At 38.3% G+C, this 24,097-nt stretch overlaps 1 protein-coding gene across 3 annotated transcripts; it reads right to left on the reverse strand.

Moving 5' to 3' along the window:
- Positions 1 to 14: 14 nt before the first annotated feature.
- On the reverse strand, positions 15 to 24,044 carry EEIG2 (EEIG family member 2). 3 transcript variants are annotated; one of them, XM_058843072.1, is made up of 11 exons: positions 23,592 to 24,044; positions 11,111 to 11,231; positions 10,459 to 10,488; positions 9,846 to 9,962; positions 8,625 to 8,671; positions 6,112 to 6,218; positions 5,489 to 5,584; positions 4,755 to 4,956; positions 4,544 to 4,671; positions 4,095 to 4,164; positions 15 to 2,489 (listed from the first exon to the last, which is right to left on the reverse strand). In XM_058843072.1, the coding sequence occupies exons 1-11, from the start codon at positions 23,738 to 23,740 to the stop codon at positions 2,447 to 2,449; spliced, it is 1,110 nt and encodes a 369-aa protein (XP_058699055.1). In that variant the 5' UTR covers positions 23,741 to 24,044; the 3' UTR covers positions 15 to 2,446. The 3 variants fall into 3 exon arrangements, with proteins under 3 accessions (XP_058699055.1, XP_058699052.1, XP_058699053.1); XM_058843069.1 differs by having other exon boundaries at positions 15 to 2,484; positions 23,592 to 23,887; XM_058843070.1 differs by having other exon boundaries at positions 23,636 to 23,762.
- Positions 24,045 to 24,097: the final 53 nt, after the last annotated feature.

Consider the following 24,097-nt stretch of genomic DNA (forward strand, 5'->3'; position numbering starts at 1 on the left):
GACAATTGTTTAGGAATGGATTCCAAGCTGAAGACATGAGTTTATTGAATGTCTGAGAGATTTGTATTTAAATACAGTTAAAAAAACATATAATCCACCAATACATCCCAAACAGTTTACAACATGGAAGTCTCCAGTATTCATATAACATAGTTTACAAAAATGAAAATACAGCACCTGAATATGAAGGTTATTTTTCACTTACATGATGCACAATTAGATTATCACTTCACAAACAGTTGTAAGTCAAGTCCGAAGAATAAATTACTAAGATACAGTTTTATGAAAAGCTGGATTTCTATGTCAACATCCCTCTTATTTAAAAGATCTGCTCAGGCAAGAAAATACTATTTCTAGTAAACAAATTATCTAATAGATGACCATTAGCTATGCTGGTTAACATAAAATGCAATGGGCTATGGAAATTCCCTTGAGAACTACATAAGTAGCTGTACAGTGTTTTTTAAAAGTCTGCTTTGTAGTTTGTTGTTGTTTTCCTAGTAGATGTAAGTAAACTACCTTTTAACTACTACTAGTTATAATAGATTTGTCAACAAGTATAGCAGTATCAAGGAGTACTGAAAGCAAAGAATGTATTCAGATTTCTGATATCTTTTGCTTGCAATGGGATTTTTTGGTATGAATTAGTTATATAACAGGAAAGAAGACTATAATGTTCTGATAGAGGGTTGTATATCAGCAGTTGAGTAGTTTCTGTGTAAAATTCCTGTGGAGATCAGAAACTGATAATACCACACTTCTAGTATGAGCAGCTAAAAATAGAATCTTTGTATTAATTCTTTTACCTAATTAGACACTCTAAAGAAATTATAATCAACAGTAGAAATAAAAGTATGCAAGTACCTAAACTGAGAAATAGCTCATATTCATCATATTCAATAGAAGCATTCTGGCTTTGAGAGCTGAAATTTCTTTAAAAATACAAATAAAAATTTAATAGTTCTACTATGCATTTCTGGAAAACAAAGTCTGCTTTTCCTAATTTAACCTATTAAATATGGCCTACTTTTACATCCATAAGGTGTCAAACATCACTCTGAGCAAAATTTGAAGTATTCTGAGCTTTCAAAAGTGGCCACACTCTTTTTATTTATTCCAGGCTGTAACTGATAAATAGTACCACTAAATGTAAAACATCTAAGTAATTTGTGGTTTACAATTACAATTATTTGTTACCAAACACATCCCTTTAAAAATGGATTCTTTCATATTTTCATTGAAAATTTAAAGAGCTCTTTCTTGCCTGTCAGGCAAATCACTACTTGTGCAAATTTAAATACAGTACATTGACCTAATGTAACAGTGGACAGATAGCAAAAGAAGTGTTCAACAGAGCTGTTGCGCACTAAGACTTTTTCAGTGTGCAGAGTATGTCTATAATAAAGTGCTTCTCTTAGCAAGTTATATTAATAATAGTATAGATGTTTACCTAGTTTTAAAGCTTAAATTCCTTAGTAAATGGTTTAATCTCCCTGTACACCCCCAATCCCGCAAGGCACATTCAAAACAGAAGCAAAGCACTGACTTTGAAGGATTAAACTACAATTTAAAAAATTAAGTGGTAAACTACTGACTTGGTTTGTAAACAGTACCATCCCATTGAATCTCAATGTTCATGCATTATCTTAGTGAGTTTCTGCGGGAGCAGCTGCTGAACTCCAGATTTAACAATCAAGGCAGCTTTCTTGAAAAAACACTACTGTGCCTTAGTGTTTTGGTGTGGAATCCCACTTGTTTTATCACTTGAACAAAAAAAAAGTCACATTTGATATATTTAAACCTGTATCCTTAATTTACAGTTAACATAACTGATTAGTGGCTGGTTTAGATCTATTTAGTTTTGGGGGTTTGTTTCAAATGTACATGGTGTTCACTTCTTCTGTTGAACCTTACAATGAAGTTCTACTCAGTACTCTTAAGGTTTTAGTTATGTTATAGGCGGCCTGTTTTTCTGGAAGCCATAACTTTGACCTGATAAAAACTGACTTGAGAGGAGTAATTAGCTTTTGTAAAAATAAAATGGTATGTAGGATAAAATTTGGTAATTACTTTTTTCTGGTTCTTTTAAGACCAACTTTCATAAGTTTCTTTAGAAACAACATTACAAACAAAGTCCATCATCACAAGTGATCTCACATATAAAATACTGAATGGGACATGCTTCCACAGATGTTTCACAGAAATTAAGTAATTCCACTAACATCAGACAGAGCTTACAAAAATGGTCCAAGTGCTCTCACAAGGTACACAGCTAAACATTGCCTTCATACCACAGATGATGCTCTATGAGCAAGAGGCATTCCACTACTTTTCAGAAGAAGATCGCATTGAGTTCATTTTGTCTTTCTCAGCTCTTGCAGCAGAGCAAACAGTACCAGAAGTATCAACATCAGAGCTCCAAGTTTTCCTCATTTGACATTCCAGTTTAGCGTTTTATTACCACCTGCTCATATGCTCCAGATCCTACTCTGAAAGTTTGAAAAAAGTTAGTTCAATGTCAATTTAAATGAAAGCTAAGTAGCAAGTATCACATATTAGCAAGTGTATTGTTTAAACAACCCAACCAACAGCCCTCCCAAAAAAACCCCAACACAACCTCTCCAAACAAACAGCAAATACCAAACTAGCTAAATGTGAAGGATAGAAAACATTCATCGTTATTATCATGCCAAGGAGTCACCTACACTTTAATGCACTAAAGAGATTTTGTTGTACTACCGTCAAAATTAACAAAAAGTAATGTTACTGAACAAGAAGTTACTGGTGGACTTCACTATAATTTCTTAAATGTCATGTTTAGGGTACCCATCCCCATAGCTATATTATATGCAGGTAATACTCTTTAAATACATTTATACATAAATAGATCAATCTGCCTAAAAAACCCAGAAACTGATTGTCATCTTACATTAAGATACAAGAAGAATGTCTTCAGTCTTTTGTTCACTCTGAATTGTAAACAAAAGTCACCTCCCACATGACTGCCCATAGTGGGTGGTTTTCCACAACAAATTGCAGTACTATGTAAAAAACTAATACAGCAAGCTCTACCTTAGTACAGTCTTGTGCCTGGACTATTTTGGCAGCTGCACAGATCTCTGTGTGCTACAGGAGTGTGTTCTGTACCCATTCATGTGATCCTAGACAGATATTGGTGTGCCCAGTTTGCAGATGAGTCAAGGAATCATCATTTAACCATTAGTATTACTTACACATATAAAATGCAATTATCTTATGACTTCCAATATATTATCAACTGCCTTTATACCCAAGTTCATACTGATTGCTGAAATACTGCAACGAGGCTGTTCTGTTTTCTTCAGCTAAAAACATTGAGTTACATTGGACTGCAGAAACACATTAGTGCATTAGAGTATTATTCTTGCCTAGTTTTCATGCTTTCTCATCTGAAGAATAACACATTCAGGTCAAGTCATGTATCAGGGTATTTGAAGCAGGTTTAGAGAAGAAAAAAAGGTCTCTGATTCTAAGTGACAAGATAATCTGAAGAAGATTATCAAAAGAAACACTTTAGGGCTGCAAATAGTTGAAAGATGAACAAACCATTGAAACAAATAATATAGCAAATTGAAACAGGATTTGTGAGAAAAACTAAACTGAAGAAAATAAGGTTTGTTATCAGGAAGATGTAATAGTTTGATACTGTAAAGGAAGATGTGTAAAACACTTAAAATTTTCTTCCCACTCCAGAGTAACATAATAATTAATAATAATTTCATAATAGTAACATAATAATTAATAACATAATTTCAAACTCCCATTTGAAACTGGTGTCTGTTTCCTGTGTCCATACTGAGACATTGCTTGTATCTGAAAACCCTGGAACTGAGACTCTTCAGAAACTCTGAAAGTTACAATTATGACTGACACATCAGTTCTGTTTTGGAACTAATCTATATGTCCTATTTTAAAAACTGACAATCTAGCTCTTTTGGTGCTTTTAAATGATACAGAATAGAAAGATACAAAGGTCAAGAATGTAGATACAGGATAATTGCTGTATAAGTGCATTTTTATTTAGTATTGCCTATGGATTAGTTCAGGCTACGTACCTGTTAGGTAGATGGTGGCTTCCAAAAGAAGTGCTTCCACCAGGGCCCACAAATAATCTTAAACCTTCTTCTAAAAGGCAAACGAATTAAAATACGTTAGCTTTCGTTAATGTTGCCCTAAATCTAAATAATCTTAAATCTACCCATTTTGTAGCTGATACTATCAGATGCAAATACTTTAGGTAATGAAGAACCAACTCCTACATGGTGTAGGTTGAAAGAAGTACCTTTGTCATAGATTTGCATCTGCTCTTTTAGGCTTAAAGTAATCATCTGGGAAAGCTCCCTGAGTATGTAAGGGTATTTTCAGTTTCTAGTAGATAAGAGGAAATAGAAAATGTTGCACAGTCCTTACAACTACAAACAACAGGGACTGTGAAGAGAGTGGGTTTTCCTACGGCCTATAATGTACATCAATTTTCCCTAAGCTTCCTTACTTATCTCCATACCTTCTGCACTTGAGTCTAAACTGAAGTCTTGACTCTGGAGTATTTTTTCAACTATATCATCAGCATCAACTCTGGTAGCATCAACCCTCTTCAGCTGTGACTCCACAGAGTCCTGCTTTACAGGATGTCTGCAAAAATAAATATATTTAGAGCTCTTACACATGATAAAGTAATTTACTTGTGCTAGATAAGGCATTCAGATTAAGTGTACCTGCATTGTTTTTCTGGTGGTGCATCTTCAGCAGATGTATCAATATCAGTTTCAGTTACTTTTGTCTCTGACTCTTCACATGGCTCTAGAATACTTCCAGTTCCTGTTGAGGTACTTCCCACTGAGGTACTCCCCACTGAGGTGTTTCTCCTGTGGCAGAGTTCAGACAGACTGGATGATCTAGAGTGACATGTGCTATATCCTGTTGGGAAGATGCAACAGAGATGGGTTAGGTATGTTCTTGACAGGCAAGGTCCATCCTGAAAGCAGAATTTGTGTTTTGTCTTCTTATAAAGGAAGGGCTTTGAAAAGCCCTATGAATGTATATGCATACATCAACTAGACAACTGACTTCAGGTTTTGTATTCTAGCACCTGCCATTTTCTTTTTGTTCTAAGTAGCTCCTGATTATATCAGAACAATTAGAATGACAAATATCATCCCCCTTTTAGAGCTAAGTCTCCATTTTTTTACTCATGGAAGAGGTAAAAATCTCATTCAGATATGTCAATTGGAAGGAACAAAGGCAAAAAGCTGTCTTGCATCCAAAGAGCTAATCCAGTGAATCCAGAAAATTTTAAGACGGATAAAATGTTACTCTTGCCACACCTGAAACTCCTAGGAAAAAAACTTTCAACCCAAACCTGTTTTAAAACATAAACTTTTTTCCATCGTCTAAGCCTGTGAAAGAGAAATAATCCCCGACAACTCATAACAAACATGTGAACAGCTACCTGACAGTTTTGATTGCTGACTTGCATAGCTTGATGTTCTGGAATGTCCACATGCACCAAGTTCATCTGGGACTGAGGCACTCTTCGATGAGACATCTACAACATACACAAGTCAGACCGTGTTCCTAAGGCCAGCTTTATTGCTACTTTGCCTGTAATCTTGATTAGATTCAAAAGTCACATTTCCCAGAGGGATTAGAGACTTGACACTTTTCTACAAACCTGTTGGAGACTCAAGTGCTGCAAAAATAGCAGGCATGTTATTGAATATACATTCGTGAAAAAAATAAAAATCATGATATGTATCTAGCAAAACAGAGTACCATTGGGTTAGATGGATTTGTATGAAATGTAGATAGAGATTTGTCTAGTGTCAGTATTAAAGAGATGACCATTCTTTCTCCAGTATCATAGCAGAACATTGTACCAGATGTTTTCTGTCTGAAAAGCTAACCTGCTTAAAAACTTCAGCTGTGTTTGAAACAGAAACTCACAAGCCATGTAAGAAGGTTCCTTTGCAGACCAACTGTCAGCATACCTTTCAGATTTGAAGCATTATGAACCTCTTGAAATTATGAGGCCAGTTATAAAAGCATTGAAAAGTTAAGAGCATAATTCTATACCTGCTATACCCAGATGTGCTGCTTTTAAGTTTTCTCCACCTTTCCTGTCTTCATGCAAAGACTCTGATTCTCCAGCAATTGCTATAGATGTTGCTGTGGAAGGAGGCCTGGAAGAAAAAGGTGGTTAAGGTTTGCTGTACTTCCGTTGTACTCCCTCCAAAATTATCAGCACATAGTTTTCCTTTCAAATATGTTGGCATAATTCATCCTGTGCATCAAGTTAACAGACCTACAATTTTTTTCTGGGAACATGCTGCCTAGTCTCCTGTTGAAGGAAATGAAGAAAAATAAGCTTTTGCTGTTGATATTAAGGACATTTTACAGAATCAATCTGCTTAGCCCTCAGGCTTCTGGGGTTCCTGGGAAAGGCTTTTCCTTTCCTGATGATTGGTGGAGTGATATGTCTTTAATTTGAAGTTGTTTCTTTTTTTTTAAGTGTATGAATCAGAACAGCTTACATGCAAAGAATATATGCAATTCAGTACTTGATGGAATACATGGTGGTAAGTTAAAAAAAAACAACAATGTGCACAACAGTTGGCCAAGTTGGCTTCTGTGCTGTGGCACACTCCTGGCTTTGTTTCATCTGTCATAGGACATGAAATGATTCTGGGCTGATAACTCTCCCAGATCCTAATAAAGGCGCCTATCTCCATGTATTGCCCTCTAAATTTTACCTTCTACAACATGTATGACATAGTTTAAATTTTAGTTCAATATTAAAGCTTTTAATAAAGCTCAAGTACTTGTTTGAGTTAATACCAAGACCCAAAAAGAGATCTTATTAAATTAATAAACCTCTAAGTTTGTGTTTTGCTAGCGCAAAGGAAACTAATTAGAAAATTACAAAACACAAGCAATTTCTTGCAATCAAATACAACCAAAATAGATATCAAGATGTTACCTACAGTTTGTTTTTTTTTAATGCTTTATTATTTTCTACTTTGGGAACAGACTGTTGTTCTGCATACAAATGGGTAGTTGTTGACATTTTTGGATTTGACATAGTGAATACATTAGTCACTGTCTTCATGTAGAGTAACACAAGGGAAAGAGAAAGAGGGGGAGGGAGGGGGAGGGAGAGAGAAAGAGAGAGAGAAAGAGAGAGAGAAAGAGAGAGAGAAAGAGAGAGAGAGAGAGAGAGAGAGAGAGAGAGAGAGAGAGAGAGAGAGAGAGAGAGAGAGAGAAGCACTTCTAGAAATACAGTGCCTGTGTGATTTAACTGCATAACATACTTTTGAAAGCAAGAACTGAATGGTTTCTAGGATGTCTTCCCAGATAAAACACCAAGCCTTCTAGGCTTCTTCATAAAATATGTAGTTGATGCCAGATTGTGAAACTGTTTTAAGGTTTATTTTTCCTTTTACAAAGGACATCTGGATTATATAAATTTTTTGTTCTGTTTGAATTGAAAGTTTATGTTCTAGGAAATGGTTATATCACCAGTTTGGAAGAAAATACCAAGTCTGAGTAAGAATTTTTTTCCTAGGAATCCAGAAAGCTATTTAGGTACTTACTTCAACTCCTTCAGTACTAGGCAGTAAAAAACAAATACATTGCTTTGTTAGTATCCAAGACTAATGATTACCTGCCTTTGAGGAATTGTTTATCAGTTCCAGTGATGTATTTGTTAGTAGGTCTGACTCTAAAGTAAATCTACTAAAGTTGTTCTGAAGTAAAAGAGGTGCTGAGTAACTAGGGATACAGAAAAGTTTTGCCCAATCAGACAAATTCATATAATATCCTCTTGCTATTTATTCAGTAAGCACGAGATGAGATTCTACGGTGTTCAGTGTTCTATTCTCTTCATTAAAGGTTAGTGGAAGAGAAAAAAAGGGGGTGCAAGGGGACACTGAAGAGTTCTGTGGTGAATCACCTAAGCTAGACTGGTACAAAACCATAGCACAACTACTACACTTCCTTTACTGCACATTAAGGACAATAAGGCCAAAGGATCTTCAATCTATAGCAGTGAATTTTCCTAGCTACCTGCCCCTCAGATGTTACCTCCTGCATCTTTTACTACGCTGCATAATGTCTTTGCTAACTAAATACCTGTAAGTGCTTTCTCTTGTACTATGTCATATCACACTTCTGTTGTTTTTTGGGTTTTTTTTGCAAATTAATATTTGAAACTCATATGAGACTTGTGAATAAAAGGTAAAGCAGCATATTTTCCAGACAAGTATTAGTCAGATCAGCCTGTACCAAGTATATAAGGTTGCTGCAGAGGAACAGTTGCCCTGAAGTGATTTTTTTTTTTACATTACAAGTGTACAGGTGAGTATTCTGTGCTTGATACTAAGTACCTATCAGCAAGAACTATGACACTTCTACTAGCAATTTTACAACATTAGTCAGTATTCTGCTACCATTCCATTTTTTGTGGGCTTTTTTTTTTTTAAATACTGTTGCCAGATTGGAGAGATGTAAAAACACAGATTAGAAATGTAATTCTCAACATGGAATGTACAATCAAAACACCACCCCACAGAAATTTTTTAAAAACTTACGTTTTAAAGCACGGGTCTCCAGACATCAACTGCATGTTGATCAAAACCTACACATTAAGAAAACAAAATCCACCATAAGAAAAAAAAAAAGTCTGTGACACACATGGTCACGTAAGTAAGTTATATTTGCCACAAATATAACTATATATGTTATATTTAAGGAAAATAAAATGCCATCATCACCCATGCAAATAAACACAGTCGGGCAAAAACCATTTTTTTTCTTAGGCATACAAACAACACAAAATGCCATTTAGAGTAACATAGTTACACATACAGGATTCTGAAAAAGACATATATATCAAGGAGAATCTTAGAATTATTAATAATTAAGATGGCTTCAAGGGAAAAACAGAGCCAAGAAACCTAAAACCTGAATGAGCACACAGAACATTGTTTAGACCAGTGGGTGCTGAAGTAATGTTCTTTGCTGAAGGTGTTCAGCAAACTTCTGGCTCTCAGGACAGGTTGTGCTAACATCAGAGACAGCAAAAACACACAGGGTAAATAAGCCATAGGATACAGTGCATCGAAGGCTTAGGCAGGTCAAAGCCATCAATTATCAGTGTTCTTGACAGTCTGTGACTGTCAGATCAGAAAGCCCATTCACTGACTGGATACTGAATAATGTGGAAAATTAATCCCAGTGTCTCATTATGAAAAGATTTTTTTTTTTTTAAATTACCTGAAACAATCTCAATGGAATTATTTTCAGGTTTGTACAGCTCATTCAGTTTTTTTAACTCCCTGGACTAAGGGAAAAGAATGTCAGGGTGGATGTTTTGCAAGAATTCTCCCCAGCTGTTACAGTGATTACTACCAAATAGAAAACAGGAAAATCCCAGGAGTCATGGAGGTATTGAAGGTGGCTTGTACATAAATAAGCCAATTAATAGATTCATTCTCAGAAAGATGCACAGAAAGTTGCCCTGTCTTGAAGATATCATATATTAACTTCTTCATTTTTCAGCTCCCCTTAGACTAAGAACATGTTTTAAAAGTGTTTCTTTTACAGCTCTCCAGTTCCATTTCAAAGATAGGACAAATTATATTTTTGGCTGTGTGGATTTTAATGATTGTCTCTAAACAACACTTTTGGTTTTACTTCAAATAGCTTTCTTTCCAGAAAGAGGTTCAGCAAGTAAGTTTTAAATTTCATTAAGTGCTTAATAATAGCACTTGTTCTCTGCTTTATTGCTTTAAGTATGATAAAGAAAATACTTTGAGAATGGAGTTGTCTTGTCTTGTATTTTTGGTATCATAACCTTCCAGTAAACAGCGACGAGTGGTAGTTCCCGATCCAGCAAACTCTGCTAGATTTAGATCTGCGAATCCCAGCTGTTAAGAGAAAATGACAATTAGTAGTAAGCATTTGGCTAAATGAAGGTACTTGCTAATTACACATTAATTACCACTCAATAGCAGTTTCTTTCAAATATGTGTAAGAGAATGCCTGTTAAAGGGAATGGACTGAGGCAAAAAGCAGAAAACAAACCCAGAATGTAAAATTCAGCATAGTTCTATTTTAAGTTAAAAATTTAAAGTGCCAAGAGAAAAAAAGAATGAGGAGAGTTTTCTTTATTTTTTAATGTAAATGTTTACTTTTACTAACTGTTTCCACATACCAGCCTGAAAGAAAAAATGTTTTAGTGGTATAACATTGTTATATACTTATTAAACACACTGATTGAAAGTTTCAACAGCGCTGTGTCACTATAATGCACATTATGAAGTCATGGGTATTAAGTACTATTCTGGAATTACTTTAAAAGTGCAGGAAATGGCAAGAAAGAAAAGCTTATCTGTAGGCAAAATTAGCTATGTCTCAATTTACCTTTGCATATGCCTTTCCTCCTTTTAATTCCTAAAAAAAAAAAAAAAAAAAAAGGAAAAAAGACACACCATTAAGCCATTAAATATACTGACTCTGGATTTTTCCTTGGTTTTTTTTTTTTAGAAAAGCAGGTATTAATCTTTATTTTAAAATACCTTCCCACACTTTGCTAGACTATGCTGCTGTCTTTTAGACCTTAATCACAATGCCTTTGGAGCAGGCCAGCAAGACACTTGTCTTGGTGAGAGGAATGGCAAGTGCCCGATACCAGCTGGCATTGGGCTTTTACAAGGTCTGGCCCCAAAGCAAAATGCTTTGTGCTGCAAAATTCTGGTACTTAGCACAGTTCAGGTGTCTAAGCTTACTGCTGCTTGCTGGAAGTGTCAATCAAGAGCTAACTTTATAAACACTGAAGAGAAGTTCCTTTGCTGCCCTGCTGGAAAAAAGGGTTTTCTTCAATAAAAACATAAAACCCCCATAAATTAGTCAAAGTAAAGTAAGTAATAAGATTACTACAAAATTTTGACTAAAGGAATAGCTGATGTGATTGCAGCTAAAATTTGCTTTATGAAATTTATCAGACATTCAAAAATAAAACACAAAGGAAGAATGAGCAAGGAAAGAGGAGGGCAGGGGGGGAAAAGCTGCTTACCTTCCTTACAGACACCCTGCAAGTGCAAGTATCCAGAATCCCTGTTGTGGCACTGGCACTGATCTTACACATAAAGAAGAACTTTTTCTTCCAGCGGACACAATTTGCCTGTACTACTTCCCTGCAAGTAGAGGGCATATACTCAGTGTTAGTTGCACATACATTCACAACCATACACTTCAATAAGACAGCTCAAGAACAAACACTGGTTCCACTCTTTACAGCATGGCCACTTCATGTAAATTCTGGTCCAAGGCCTGAATAATAATAACAACCTCCCATTCTGCTCTTAGCAGTGTATGACTAATAACTATTTCAAACCTTGAACACAGTATTAGACCTCCAGAAGAGTTCAACAGCCATGTGTTTTTACAAATGAATGAGTGTCATTTCTGCAGTTTGCTTCAGGAGAGTGACGTCTTCCTGAACATCAGCTCCCAGGTACTGTCTCCCAAGCTGCTGAACTTTGCAATGTGCACAAGATAGCATCTCTGACAAGTAGTTTTTCAGTTCAGAGAAAAGGAGCATAATACAAGCAAAACTACATAAATTTGAGGCCTGGAGAAGTAGAAAAGAGATGATGTGCAATAACCAGACACAAAGTAATGCGCTTGGGGCAAATGAGAATTGCAGCTACTGTGAGTTTGCCATTTGAGAGCAAAGTAAGCTGACACATCTGAAGGGATCTGTTTCTCACAGGGGGTAACAATAATGACAGGATGATGCAGTGACAAAAAGGCAGGATATAGGATGCTTTCTGTTATTAATGTAATTTTATAAGGCTCAGAACACATTCTGTTTGGCTAATTCTAACCAAGAACAGACTCCAAAACGAACAGGCACAGGGAGGATGACTGGAAACCTCCTGTATTTTAAAAGAAAGAAAAAAAAAATACAGTGGTGATTCAAACACTTGAGAGACCAAATAACTTTTAAGTCAAATGAGAAGTGGTTAAGACCAAAATAAAGCATAATCAAACATCCATCCATTTAAAACTGAAATTTAGAAGGCCTGAAACTACAGAGCAAGTTTCTGTAACAGCTTTCAAATAAGAGAAGTAGATGCATAAAAAGTTTTTACTGCATTTTACAAGGTTGGCCAGTTTGTCACTAACAGGGGGCATAAGGACTGTGATTCTGAGGCCTTGCCTCAATAATCAAAAGTTTCTAGCTCCATGTTTCTAAATTCACAACTTATAACTGTGAAGAAACTGTTAATTTCTTCCATCAGTCTAACCACTGAAGTACCATCTTCACATATAAAAATATTTCTCCTTTTTCCTTTTCCATTTTCCTAATACATACATTCCTATGTTTTATACTAACTTCTGACAGCAGCTTCTTATTGAAGAAGTTTGAAGTCTTTAGCAGATAGAATCCTGTGGTTCTGAAGAAGCTGGAGCCAGAGTTCATCACGTGTATAGAAAAATTAAGAATTGCAGGGTGCTCACAAAAGCTCCTTTTGCTGTGCTAGTGAGACTGCCAGCTCCAGGGCTCACTGGCACTGACTTCCTAAGGTGGGAATAAATCAGTCAGCCTAAAATGAGTCAGTGTAATGACCACAACAGACTAACAGATTCTGATGATACAACACTGAGTCACATTCAAGCATGTGACCTGAAAGGAACATGCTCTGTAAACACCATGATCTACTCTTTATCTGGGATGTTTTACACTGCACACTTTCCTGTACTGTGGGGAAAAAAATAATCCCATCCTGCTGTCATGTGAGTTATTTAAATACACTAAAGAACCAGAATTCAAAAAAGACAAATTACAAATACTTAAATCTCTATTGAAACAGGCTCAGACAAGAAGACATCACAGATAATACACCCTTAAAAGGCATAATTGATAACTACTAACATTTCTGACACGTATAGAGCAGTGCCACTAAACTGAAAGGGCTCACTTGTCATCCATAAAGGTTAGAAAAATCTCATTACATCTGTTTTTTACAGAAGTAGGACAGCAGTCACCATTATCCTTCCCACCCTTTCCTTGTCACCCAGGATACCACTGGCTCTACTAATAACAGCATCACTTCTGCTGCTATTCATCATTTCGCTAAGTTCTTGTAGTGTTTTTGCTTCTGTAACATTTCCAGTTGGTAATGATACTTTTTTCCACTACAAAACTGTTTTTGTAAACTCATAAAGTCAAAGTGATGTGCCAAGATCTTTGTACTACTTGGTGTAATGGTTCAAGTTGTTTATGCTTCTCAGAAAGCCTTCTGCCTCTACAGCAAAGTCAAAGCAGCTGCACATTCTACAGTTAGAGTGTTCCAGACATCACTCACATTGTAGCAAAAGATAATGCAGTGAACATTAAACGTATTTTTGCTTGTAAATGCAAGATAAATGTAACATCTGCTCAAGAAATGTAAGTATCCTTAAAGCCATTATGGATTTTGAATTTATTTTAACATACCAATACTACTATATGGGTAAAATGGTTCAAGTAAGAAAGATTGCACAAAACCACTCTGCTTTTGATACTCAGTCCATTCATAACACAGGCCAGGATTTACAAACAAGAAGTAGAAGTGTCAGTAAAAAGGCTTCAGTTGAGGATACTGATGATCTATTTTTTCTAAAAATAAAATTAAATAAAACCAGGAATTCTTCTTCCTTCTCATAAGGATGTCAGAGAAAACGTTTCTTTCACTGGCATATAAACCACAAGATATTTGAAAAATTTGTACACAATTAAAAAACACAAACAAAACAAAACAAACAAACAAAAAAATCCCACAAAAACCCCACAACCCAGCCAACTGTCCCTATTCCCACTAAACAGTTCCTCTAATTCCACTACATAAAAGAAAAAATGGAAGTATTTTAATTCTGGAAATGTTTTAGTAAAGAGAAGTACTGTCTAGTTATTCCCATCATGCTGAAAAAAAGATCAAATAATCAGAACATTTAACTTCAACAGTAACATCTAAGTTTATAAGATTCTTAATTAAGTGCAAGGCCTTTAGAAAATAAACGGCTGTATTGATTGGCTGCTATGGAAATGGACCCAGATAACTTCTGGCAGCTGTGCTGCTGCTGCAGAGCTTTCCGTTCTGAGTCAGTTTCCTATGAGCCTCTTGGTCACTTTACCACATGCTAAGCAAAACCAGTTGTTTTCTTAATCAAAAGGTATCTTAGTTACCAAGATAAACTGGAATACATAGTAGGCTGTAGTGCTTTGGTGTAATTGAAAAAATGCTGTCAGTAGTATGTAACCAAGAATTAATTCAATGAACAGATTCTGTAGGATAAAACAACTCCAAAGTATAGTGTTGTTGCCATCACTGTTTTTTCTGTGAGGGACAGTTTCACATTGACTCAATTTCAAATGCAATACTTGAACTGTAAACAGGTCCTTATTTGTAGATGTTTTGTATACTATACACAATTGCCACTTAAAATGTTGAATAAAAATACTGGCTTTTTCTTCTGACACACAACAGAGAAAAAAAGTAAACTCAAATAATGGACAATAAATCCTAATCCAGTCACCTCCTCATCTTAAATTGTTAACAAGTGATGGACTTTTTTTTAAGGTGTTTATGTTCATCCAATTGTTTGTTAATTTCCACTTGGATAAAATCCATGAATAATGGCTTGTTCCAGCAAATAGCCACAAACGGAAAAATAAATCAGTTTTAAGGACCTTAAGTATCATGGGGAAAATCCCTTCCTGCTAAATGGAAAAGCTTTAGCATGAGAGGCTCTGAAATAAAGAGGACAAAACTCCATGTGGACATTTACTGAAAGACTGTGTGCCATTAATCAGAAAATTTACTCAAGATTTTATCTGAGTTATTCTACACAGCCTATTAGGATCTTTAGCCATATGGGGATGATTATGTTAAACTGCTTGTGTTTGTAGTGCAATTATTTTAGATTTATTGGTCACCAAAGAAACAATAAATTGGGATAATTTTATTTTAAGATGCCATTCATTCTTTATATCAGGTTATGTTCACATGAAAATACTTCCAGAACTACTTTTGGATTCAGCTGGGTCAGTACACTTCTTTATGTCAAAGAAAGTGGTGTTTGCTAATGCATCTTACAACAAGTGAACAGAACATGATTAATCTACTCACTATAAATACTGTGAAAAAATAGCTTTTTCACTACATGAGGTAAATGAGATTATTATTATCTTTTAAAGCTGGTAATTTGATGAGAGAGTCACCTAAATTTTGCTTATTTTAGAAGATCTGTCACGTTGATAAGATGGCCTGAGAGAAGTGAGGCTGCTGCAGCTGCACTCCTCAGGTGCGAGCAGCGGCGAGGCTGCAGAGGTGTTCCTGGGAAGCCCCCCCAGCACACACAGCCAGCCCACACCGACAGCCTCAGCCCTCCCCTCGGCCTGAGGGGGACAGACTAGACACATACTCAACACATACATAGAGACATGTCTATGGCTCCCAGGCTATCCCAGCCGCTCCACAGTGCAGCTCCATCCCTCAGTGCATTTGCTCCAGGTGCTTGCACCACAGGCACAGGGATCTCTGACTGCTGGGCCCACCCCTGTGGCTGGCATTTGCTGTAACCCATCTGCACTGTCCTGGTGTTGGCACACAAGTGCTCTGGCCCCCAGTCCCAGGGCAGCTGCTGGCACTGGACACACAGGGCCTCGTGACCCACAGTCCCACTCCCATGGCCTGTGCTCACTCTGGCCTCTCCTCTTGCTGGCAGCCCTGTGACACTCTTGACTCCAGCTGCTGGCACTCAGACATCCCCCACCCCACAACACACACTGAACAGAGAGCCCTTGCCCAACAAAGAGCCACAATGTACCTCAATAGGAAGATACAGCAGATATTACTAATTAGAAATGGATTAGACAAGCAAGCAACCAACCAGCAAACTATCTACATCCAACTGGTCCTTTATTCCCTTAACTTCCCATATTTGTTCCTCCTCAAATTCATCCCTTCTTCCATCTTTAGTTCCTCCCCAAATTATCCCATAATAAGCTTTTTCCCTTGTATCCCATGATGTGTCTCATAGGCAGCAACCCTCCTCAGTACAAAACACACTTTAGTTTTAGTTCAACATGTTGGGTCTCCTAGGACAGCCCTGGGGGGGTCCCAGAGAGGGTTCCCTTTTGTCCAAGCCCATGATTTCAGTTCCCCATCTGCCTGTGTGTCCCTGGACTTGTGTAGATGGGCTTTGATTGACTGATGGTTCCTGTGACAGGAGTGGGAATAACTGGAGCTGGGTATTATTTAAGGCCCTCCACCCTCCCCTGCCTTTGCTGACTGCACTTATTTGTGGGTGTGCAAATGGCTTTTTATCAACTGAAGCTTCCTTTGATCAACCCCTCTCTGAATAAAGTCAATACAGGTGGCTCTGTCCTTCTGATAAAAATACAGTATTTAACAGACTGGAGTTACTTTTAGTGTAGTAAGTAGTCTTCTAAAATGGGAGAAATATCCCATTTATATAGATATTTTATATATATACTTTTTTATATATCTAACATATTTCTTCTGCAGAAAGATGGAACACCTAACAAAGGCCAGTGTCATGATCCTATCTTACAGCGACAGGAATTAAAGCATTAACCTACAATCTAACAGTGTAGCCACACTATCAGTGGCTTCAGGTTTGGGTACTTTAAGGTTCAACCTTTCCTAGGCTATTTTTAATATTAGGATGGTATTATTAGATATAAAGTTCTCATTTATACTATACATTAACACAGAAGAGTTTGGCATACAAGAGACAAATACCTTCTTGCACTCTTTCCTACTCAAAATCTACTTCTTTGTAAAATTCACGCAGTGTCATAGTTGAGGGAAAGATACATGTATCCATGCAACAGGGTCCTGGAGCAGTACTAAGCTACACTTTAAATTATTATCCAATAACCAAAATGCCAAATTTAGGCTTCATATAGAAAAGTGCATCACTTGAAGTGCTCAGAGCATGGGCTCCAAAATATATGCTGTAGCAATAAGCTTATGCAAAGCTTTAATGTATTTCTGTATTCAGGAATAAATTCAGTTTACTTTTCCTTTAATATTGTGTTTTCCCCATGCCTGAGGCATATAAGATGATGCATTTTCTCCAACAGGAGCATTTTTTTCCTAAGCATTGCTAAAAAATTGAACAAAACAAGTCATTTACAAACAGAGCTTCATTGGTTCACAAATTTCAGGACTAAGCAAACAGCTGGCTCTGCAGGAAGAGCTCCACTTGTTTACAGTGCACAGGTCCCCAGTTAATTTGCCATTAGTACATGCAAAATTCGAACAGAGTAATCATTTTCTATTCCACCTGTTTTTACTCATAATAAAAAAGATTACATTTTTAACTAGCAGCATTTCATGTCAACAACTTCTTATAAAATATATATAATTTGATTGTGGATGAGAAACTGCTGGTTACAGGCAAATGCAGAGACCTAGAAGAGAATTAGCACTGTGAAGGGTAAACTGCATTAAAAGACTATAGTCAGCAAGTCAGAGGAAATTGAACATTTGAGACTCCATCTGCAGCAGCATGTTGGGGCCTTCTTGGCAGAAGACTGATGAACTGAAGCAAGTCCAGGGGGTGTGAGATGAGGGTCTGGAGTCAGAGATGAATTCTTCTTTGATGCAGGAGAATTTGGAAACAAGGGATTTTTACAATCTGATAATGAGGTGAAGGAAGATCTAATTGCCATCTAACAGCCATCTCTACAAAGTCAGAAGATGGATCAGATATTTCTTAGTGGGCAACAGAGAAAGGAAAAGAGGCAAAACCAAGGTAAATTCCAGTAAAATAAGGGAAAAAATATTCACAATAAAAGTGGTGAACAGCAGGGTAGGTTTTCTACAAAAACTAGCATCTCCATTATTGCAGATTTTTCTAAAGTTGGCAGGACAAAGCTGTGAGTTTCCTAATCCAGCTGAAATTAGTCTTGCTTTCAGCATGCAGCTGGATCTCTAGCATTCCCCTCTCACCCTAAACTATTCCATGAACAGAAATATTCCTTAAAATATGAAGGCAATCAAATGCTATGATGCTTGCAAATGGCAAGTTTGTGATAGAAAAATACTGTACTCCATGTACTGTGGTTAGGGGGAAAAAAACCAAACCAACACCAGCTCTTTTAAACCCAAGAGCTAGTTCTGCATGAGCCAGGCATATTAAGCATTCCCACTGCCTCTCCCTCTTCAACAGATGTCTGTCATGTATCTCTTCTCAAACTTTTCTTATCAGTTCTTAGAATTACAGTAACAGAAGTCTCCCAACATTGAGCCCTTTTTATATCTGCAATAACCAATTACACCCTATGCAAAGAGCAGACTGTACAAACATTTTATTTTCCTCTTCTGTATCCCAAAGATGAATGCCTTCAAAACTAATCTTATATTCTTTACTCCTCTGATTAATTCATTGCTTTTTCTCAACCATTTTCTTTAAATCAGTTGACTAAATACATTTTACTATAACTATTAGTGGAAGGAGAAGTACAAAGAAACTACATGTTGAAAAAGTTGTTCTTTGTGTAGAGAACTTCTCCTTTGTACCTTGTCCTCCCTGCAGAGGACAGGGTCTGAAAGCTGCTTAACCAAGTATCTCTTAACAGCTGAGGAAACATTAAGAGGACATTCCAGAATCTGAAAAAAAAACCAGCTACAAAATTGCAAAGCAGGATTTTTATCCCACTGCCAGTAGTCCTTGAAGTACTCGAAAACTTATTTTGTTTCAAGTTCCCAGGTGCAAATCCAATTACAGGTGAAAAAGCTATTAGAAGTAGCATTATCCATCTCTGAAGACTGTCAGCAGGATTCATACATCATGCAGGAAGATTAGTGATAGGGACAGTGATTCCATGTGACAGGTATGTTTTTCTAACAAATGCTGTATTTTAAAAACAGAGGGTTAATTAAGCTGTGTTACTATCAGGAGAGTTTTTCAATAGTCGCAATCAGGAAAAGTATGGTAAAAAGACAACTTGAAGAATCCAGTGAGGCAGAAAACCTACTTGCTGGTGTCACATAAAATAGATGTAGTTTTAGACAGTTGAGAAGGAGGTGGCCATGCATCACTAGAAGTAAGAAGTACTTATCTGGCAGATAAGAAATCAACTTCTACAGAAAACAATTACATGCTTTAGCCTGTACCTATTAGGAATAAAAATATATTCATGCATGGTCTCCCAAGACTTCCTCTCAGGACTCAAGAGGGTACATGAAAAAAACCCACATTGCTGAAATCTGTTGGAAAATAAAACGATTTGATGAAAAACTTACAGCTCTTGGCCACCTTGAATCTCTGTCTGTCACATACAGCAATCATAATCAGGTTCTTAGTTCAGAATGTTGTTGTGTAAAAAAAGATAGAAACATCAGCAGTCTAAATTGTCAGAAATCAGATCTGAAAGGATGAGGAATATGACGAAGCTGAAGGCTGCCGTCAGAAGAACACACCAACCAAGTCCTTTTCCTGAGTTGGGTGCAGCTGGAAACCAAGCTTAAAATGGAAGTAGCAGGCTTACAGCTACTGTAGCCTAGAGTAGAGCACTGAAAGTACATCCTCAAGAAATCAGATCCTTATTCCCAAAATGTCTTGGATTTCCTCATACTCCATCTGTTCATTTACTGCTGATTGAGCAACAGCTCAGTCTATGAGCCTCAGTTATCTGCTTTAGGGACCTATTAATTTTTGATTCCATCAAATATTCTGTCAATTAATTTTTGATTTGAGCCTGTCAAAATGAGGGCAGTTGCAGAAAGCCTATACTTGCTATAAATTTAAATCTACATTAGAATGGCCACAAATAAATATGCTTAGAATTTAGCCAAGTCTGTACCTTAAAATAGTATTTTTTTTTCTGTTAAAAATACTCATAGGTATAATTTCTGCCCTAAAATAATGTTGTGTCCTTTCATGGTGCATTAGCCATTATGTGCATACTATTTTATGACCAGGCAGTATAGAGACACACAGTATCCTGGAATCTGCACAAGTGTTGTGTATTAATGTATCCAATTTCAAAGAGAAAAATCTGATGTCATTGGCTCAGGGAAAGATAGAAAGATGCCTTGCTACCCAGGAAACCAGGCTTAAGCTAGGAAAGTCTCCTAAATGAAAATGAGGTTTGCTAGCATAACTTTGCATACATCCACAGTCTATTGGCTGAAAATCTAGCCTTTATTCTAACATCTAAAACACAATGGTAAAGATCCAGAAGTCATGCTAGAAAGCAATTTCAGAAAGGGGAGGGCAGAAATTACACTGATTGTCAGTTTGCTGAAACAACCAAACTGAGCCACCCTCTTTCCACAACACCCTTCAAGGTTTTCCCTGGTTTAGAGTCAAAGCTTATAACACATTCATTCTTGCCAGAATTCCAGGGTCCTGCTCTTGCAGAAACTCTCACACATTTTTCCCAATTTAAACACTGCTGCCACTTGCCTTGTCAATGTCCTTGGATAAAAATTATATTTGACACTACCAGATTATTTTAAAACTTGAATATTCTTGTCAGATAATTAAACATCTAGTGTTATAATCCAGAATTTCCTTTTCCTACAGTAAGGATTCACAGATGTCCATAGGGAAGTGTCAAGTAGAAATTTTCTAATTGTAGTTCTAAAAACCCACATGCAAACACAAAAATGCAAAGTGATGTGGTTGCTATTTACACAGCAGCCAGATCTGGCTACTGCATTATACACACTGGTTTCACCTGGTCACAGAATTTCTGTACACTTCAGGCACACGTCTATGGAGCTAGAAAAGTAAATGGACTGTGACGAATCTCCAGTAACATGGCCCATGTCTCCATAATGTATTTCTTAGGTAGCTCTTTCTTAGCAAAGATCTGAGAAGTGAAAAAAACTATTTTTCAGCAGCTTGAACTTTCATCAGTCTCCTTTTCATGTCACTTCAGTGATCAGAGGAATAATGAAGGTACCACATTGCTTGCAGGACTTTAATTATTCATACAGCATGATCCATAGAGGGCTGACAAGACAATCATTTGAAACTGTTTTCATGAAAATTTGCTATATACATGTGGGCCCCTATTCCAAGGCAACTGCTGCCCTGACATTCTTCTCTGTGAGTAAACTTTGGAAATAAAATGCTAATAATGTTAAGGTGGTTTATAGACTATTGATTAAACTTCTTATTTTCTAAGGCAAGAGACAGCAGGGTATTGGTCTGTATGGATACCAGCTTGAGAATTTCATAACTTTTCCCAAAATTATTATAGTTTACTAGACCTCAGTGGGTAACAAAAATATATTAAGGAAACAGAGTCAGTTTCCCTCGTATTATAAATTTTTTTGAATGAGTTTGTCTATTACTTTCTGAAACAATAGAATTCTTTGAATAGCTTTTATAAAACTAAAAAGGTGACTACTTTAGGGATATAACTGCCAGCTCACAGCAAAATGAACAAATGCATGCAACTAGAAGATTATGGCCATCAGAAAGTTTGCAACTGACAAGTTTTGAAATACTACCACTCTGGTGTAAACTTAATTTCTTCCTTATTTATTCAGCTCTTTGCTGAATCACCACTCCAGAAATTCATCTGTTAATTCCTAAGCCAAGAGCAAAGGCACTCCCTAAACTGGCACTGAAAGTTCACTGCAGAAGAATTCTTTACCTCCCTACCAGCATACCCAAACACTTTTCAGTCCAGCAGGAATGAGTTACACTCACAGGGACCTTGACATACCAGCATATGTTCCATTGCTGTTAGTTTTTAAGCCATAGCCCCAGAAAAAGAAAATGGAAGAATTTCTAAGCTTCAGCTCCAACACAATTTTTTACATCAGTGTCCCTACACACACTACGTCCTACCACACACATTTTACTCTAATAAACCATTCATAAAGATATGAATGGCTTTCAAGTGTTTAATTTTAGCATCATAAATAGGCAAGGCAAAAAAGACTAAGATCACCATAATGTGTTAAAACCATCTGTTCAGCTGAAAGCAAGTCCTTGAAAATAGGCATCCTGTCCAGAAGATCTATGTCAGCCTGTGGAAATGGCTGCAAGGCAATAAGGGCTGGAGTAGGACAGTAATGGCACATTAGTGCCTGAATCATGATTGTCATCATCATCATCTATTACTTATGAAGTTGCTCACAAGAAAAACGTTGGAGAAAGATAGGGAAATGAGAACAGAGCACTGACAAGTTGAATAACTTCCAACCATATAGAAGAAAAATTTATCTTCAATTACACATGCTAGTATAATAGAATGGTTAAATAAGGAGGTTCTAGGCCAAAGTTCAATTTTTATTCCTTCTCCTTGATTAATTTAATTTACAGACTCAAAAGCAAATAATTTAGAAAGCTCTGTAACAACACTATTTTAACAAAAAAATAACTGAATATTCATGGATTTGTTACTGTCATCTCCCAGAATTCTACGAGACATTTTCCAGTAAATCCTTTTTGTAATAATATTTAAGTAAAATAATAACTCATAGAACAAGAACAAGTGTAACGGGAGGGGAGTTTCTTCCTCCCCAGACCTGAAGCCACAGCACACACCCTTCCTATTGACAAGCTTCTGGCTCTGCCTGGTACTTGGGAAAAATTAGCTGGCACTGTATTTACCATCGTTACCCATGGATTGGGGAGCCACAGTCATGACAGATGACTGCTCCATTGCTGAGGCACAACCGAAGGAAAAGAAATAGGAGAAAAAGACATCTGCCTTGCTGCACTTGCACTGCAAAACCGAGCATGAACAAAGTCAGTAACACATGACCTGAACACTTAGAGGAAAAACTGAGGACTTGTCCATGGAACTTCGCTCTTCATGTAAATATCCGCAGAAGAAAACACAGCACGCCAGTGTTGAAGAATTAAACTATAAGGTCGCACAGCTCACAGGGGACAGCTTAGACTACAGGCCTGGGGACAAGAAATTCTCTCCCCTCCTGTTACCCATATGCTCAGCAGCTCCAGCATTATGGCACAAAACACCCGTTTCTCTGGGACAACCCTCATCACTCGGGGATTCCTTTCCTCTGTTACTCAGTGTTTAGGAGCCTCAGTATTTATTTTACAACTTTAGGACCCCAGGCACGCAGACGAGGAGTTGCTAGTGCTCCCGCATGTGTTCTCTCGCCGTTGATGCTGGCAAGGCAGGCGGGACTAGAACACGGCCAGCCCCCGCCCGGTGCCACGCCGTGCCACAGGAGCTTCGCCTTCGGCGAGCGGAACGGCGAGCAGCACAGCCGCAGCCACCAGGAGCCCCGGGACAGCCACCCCTCCTTTCCCCGGGCCCCCGCCCGCCTGCCCGCCAGCGCGAACCGGCTGAGCCCCGGGCTCGCCGGGGTGCCAAGGAACGGGCCGAGGGGCTGCGGAGGCGACCGCGCTTCCCCTGCTCTCGGCGGGGCGCGGAGTCGAGCGGAGCCCGTCGGACGGGGGCGGCCGCGGCCCGCCCGGGGCTGTCTGCGTGGGGCGGGCAGCCCGGCAGACCCCGGCTTGCGAGTCCCCGAGGCACCTACCGGGAGGACTCCCCGCTGAAGCTGCCCCCGTCCAGCAGCCGCACCTTGCAGAAGAGGATGCCGTTCACGAAAGGCACGGAGGAAAGCTCGTCCAGTTCCAGCTCCACGCGGAACTTGAACTTCTTCTTCCTCATCATGATGAAGGCCATGGGTCTCCCGGGGGGCGCCCCCACTGCAGCTCCGCTCCGCTCCGGCCACCCCGCTCCGCTCCGCTCCCATGCCCGGGGCGAGGGCGGCACCGCGGGACGGGCCGGAGCGGCGGCCGCTCCCAGCTCAGCCCCTGCCGGCCGCGGCGCTCCCGGCCAGCGCTTACATGGCAGCCGGCGCCTCCCTTTCAAACCCGCCCGCCTCCGCTCCGCCCGCTGCCGGCAGCGGCGGCCGGAGCCATCGGCGAGCGCTGCCGCCCAAGGCTCGAACGCTGGCGTGCGCTTTCCCGAAGTTGGCCCGGGCCGGGGCACGGCTGCTCAGTAACCGGAGCTCGGCGCGCCGCTCCCCACGCCCCGCAC

The sequence above is a fragment of the Poecile atricapillus genome, chromosome 7, assembly GCF_030490865.1.
Source record: "Poecile atricapillus isolate bPoeAtr1 chromosome 7, bPoeAtr1.hap1, whole genome shotgun sequence".
NCBI classification, from domain to species: domain Eukaryota; kingdom Metazoa; phylum Chordata; class Aves; order Passeriformes; family Paridae; genus Poecile; species Poecile atricapillus.

What these genes read in the sequence shown, in the direction of transcription:
- EEIG2 (XM_058843072.1), bottom strand. Translation starts at nt 23,740, where the DNA reads ATGGCCTTCATCATGATGAGGAAGAAGAAGTTCAAGTTCCGCGTGGAG. An exon ending in TTCAGCGGGGAGTCCTCCCG is followed by an intron (nt 11,232 to 23,591) that starts GTAGGTGCCTCG and finishes CTCTACTTGCAG; the next exon opens with GGAAGTAGTACAGGCAAATT. An exon ending in AGCCACCATCTACCTAACAG is followed by an intron (nt 2,490 to 4,094) that starts GTACGTAGCCTG and finishes TCAAACTTTCAG; the next exon opens with AGTAGGATCTGGAGCATATG.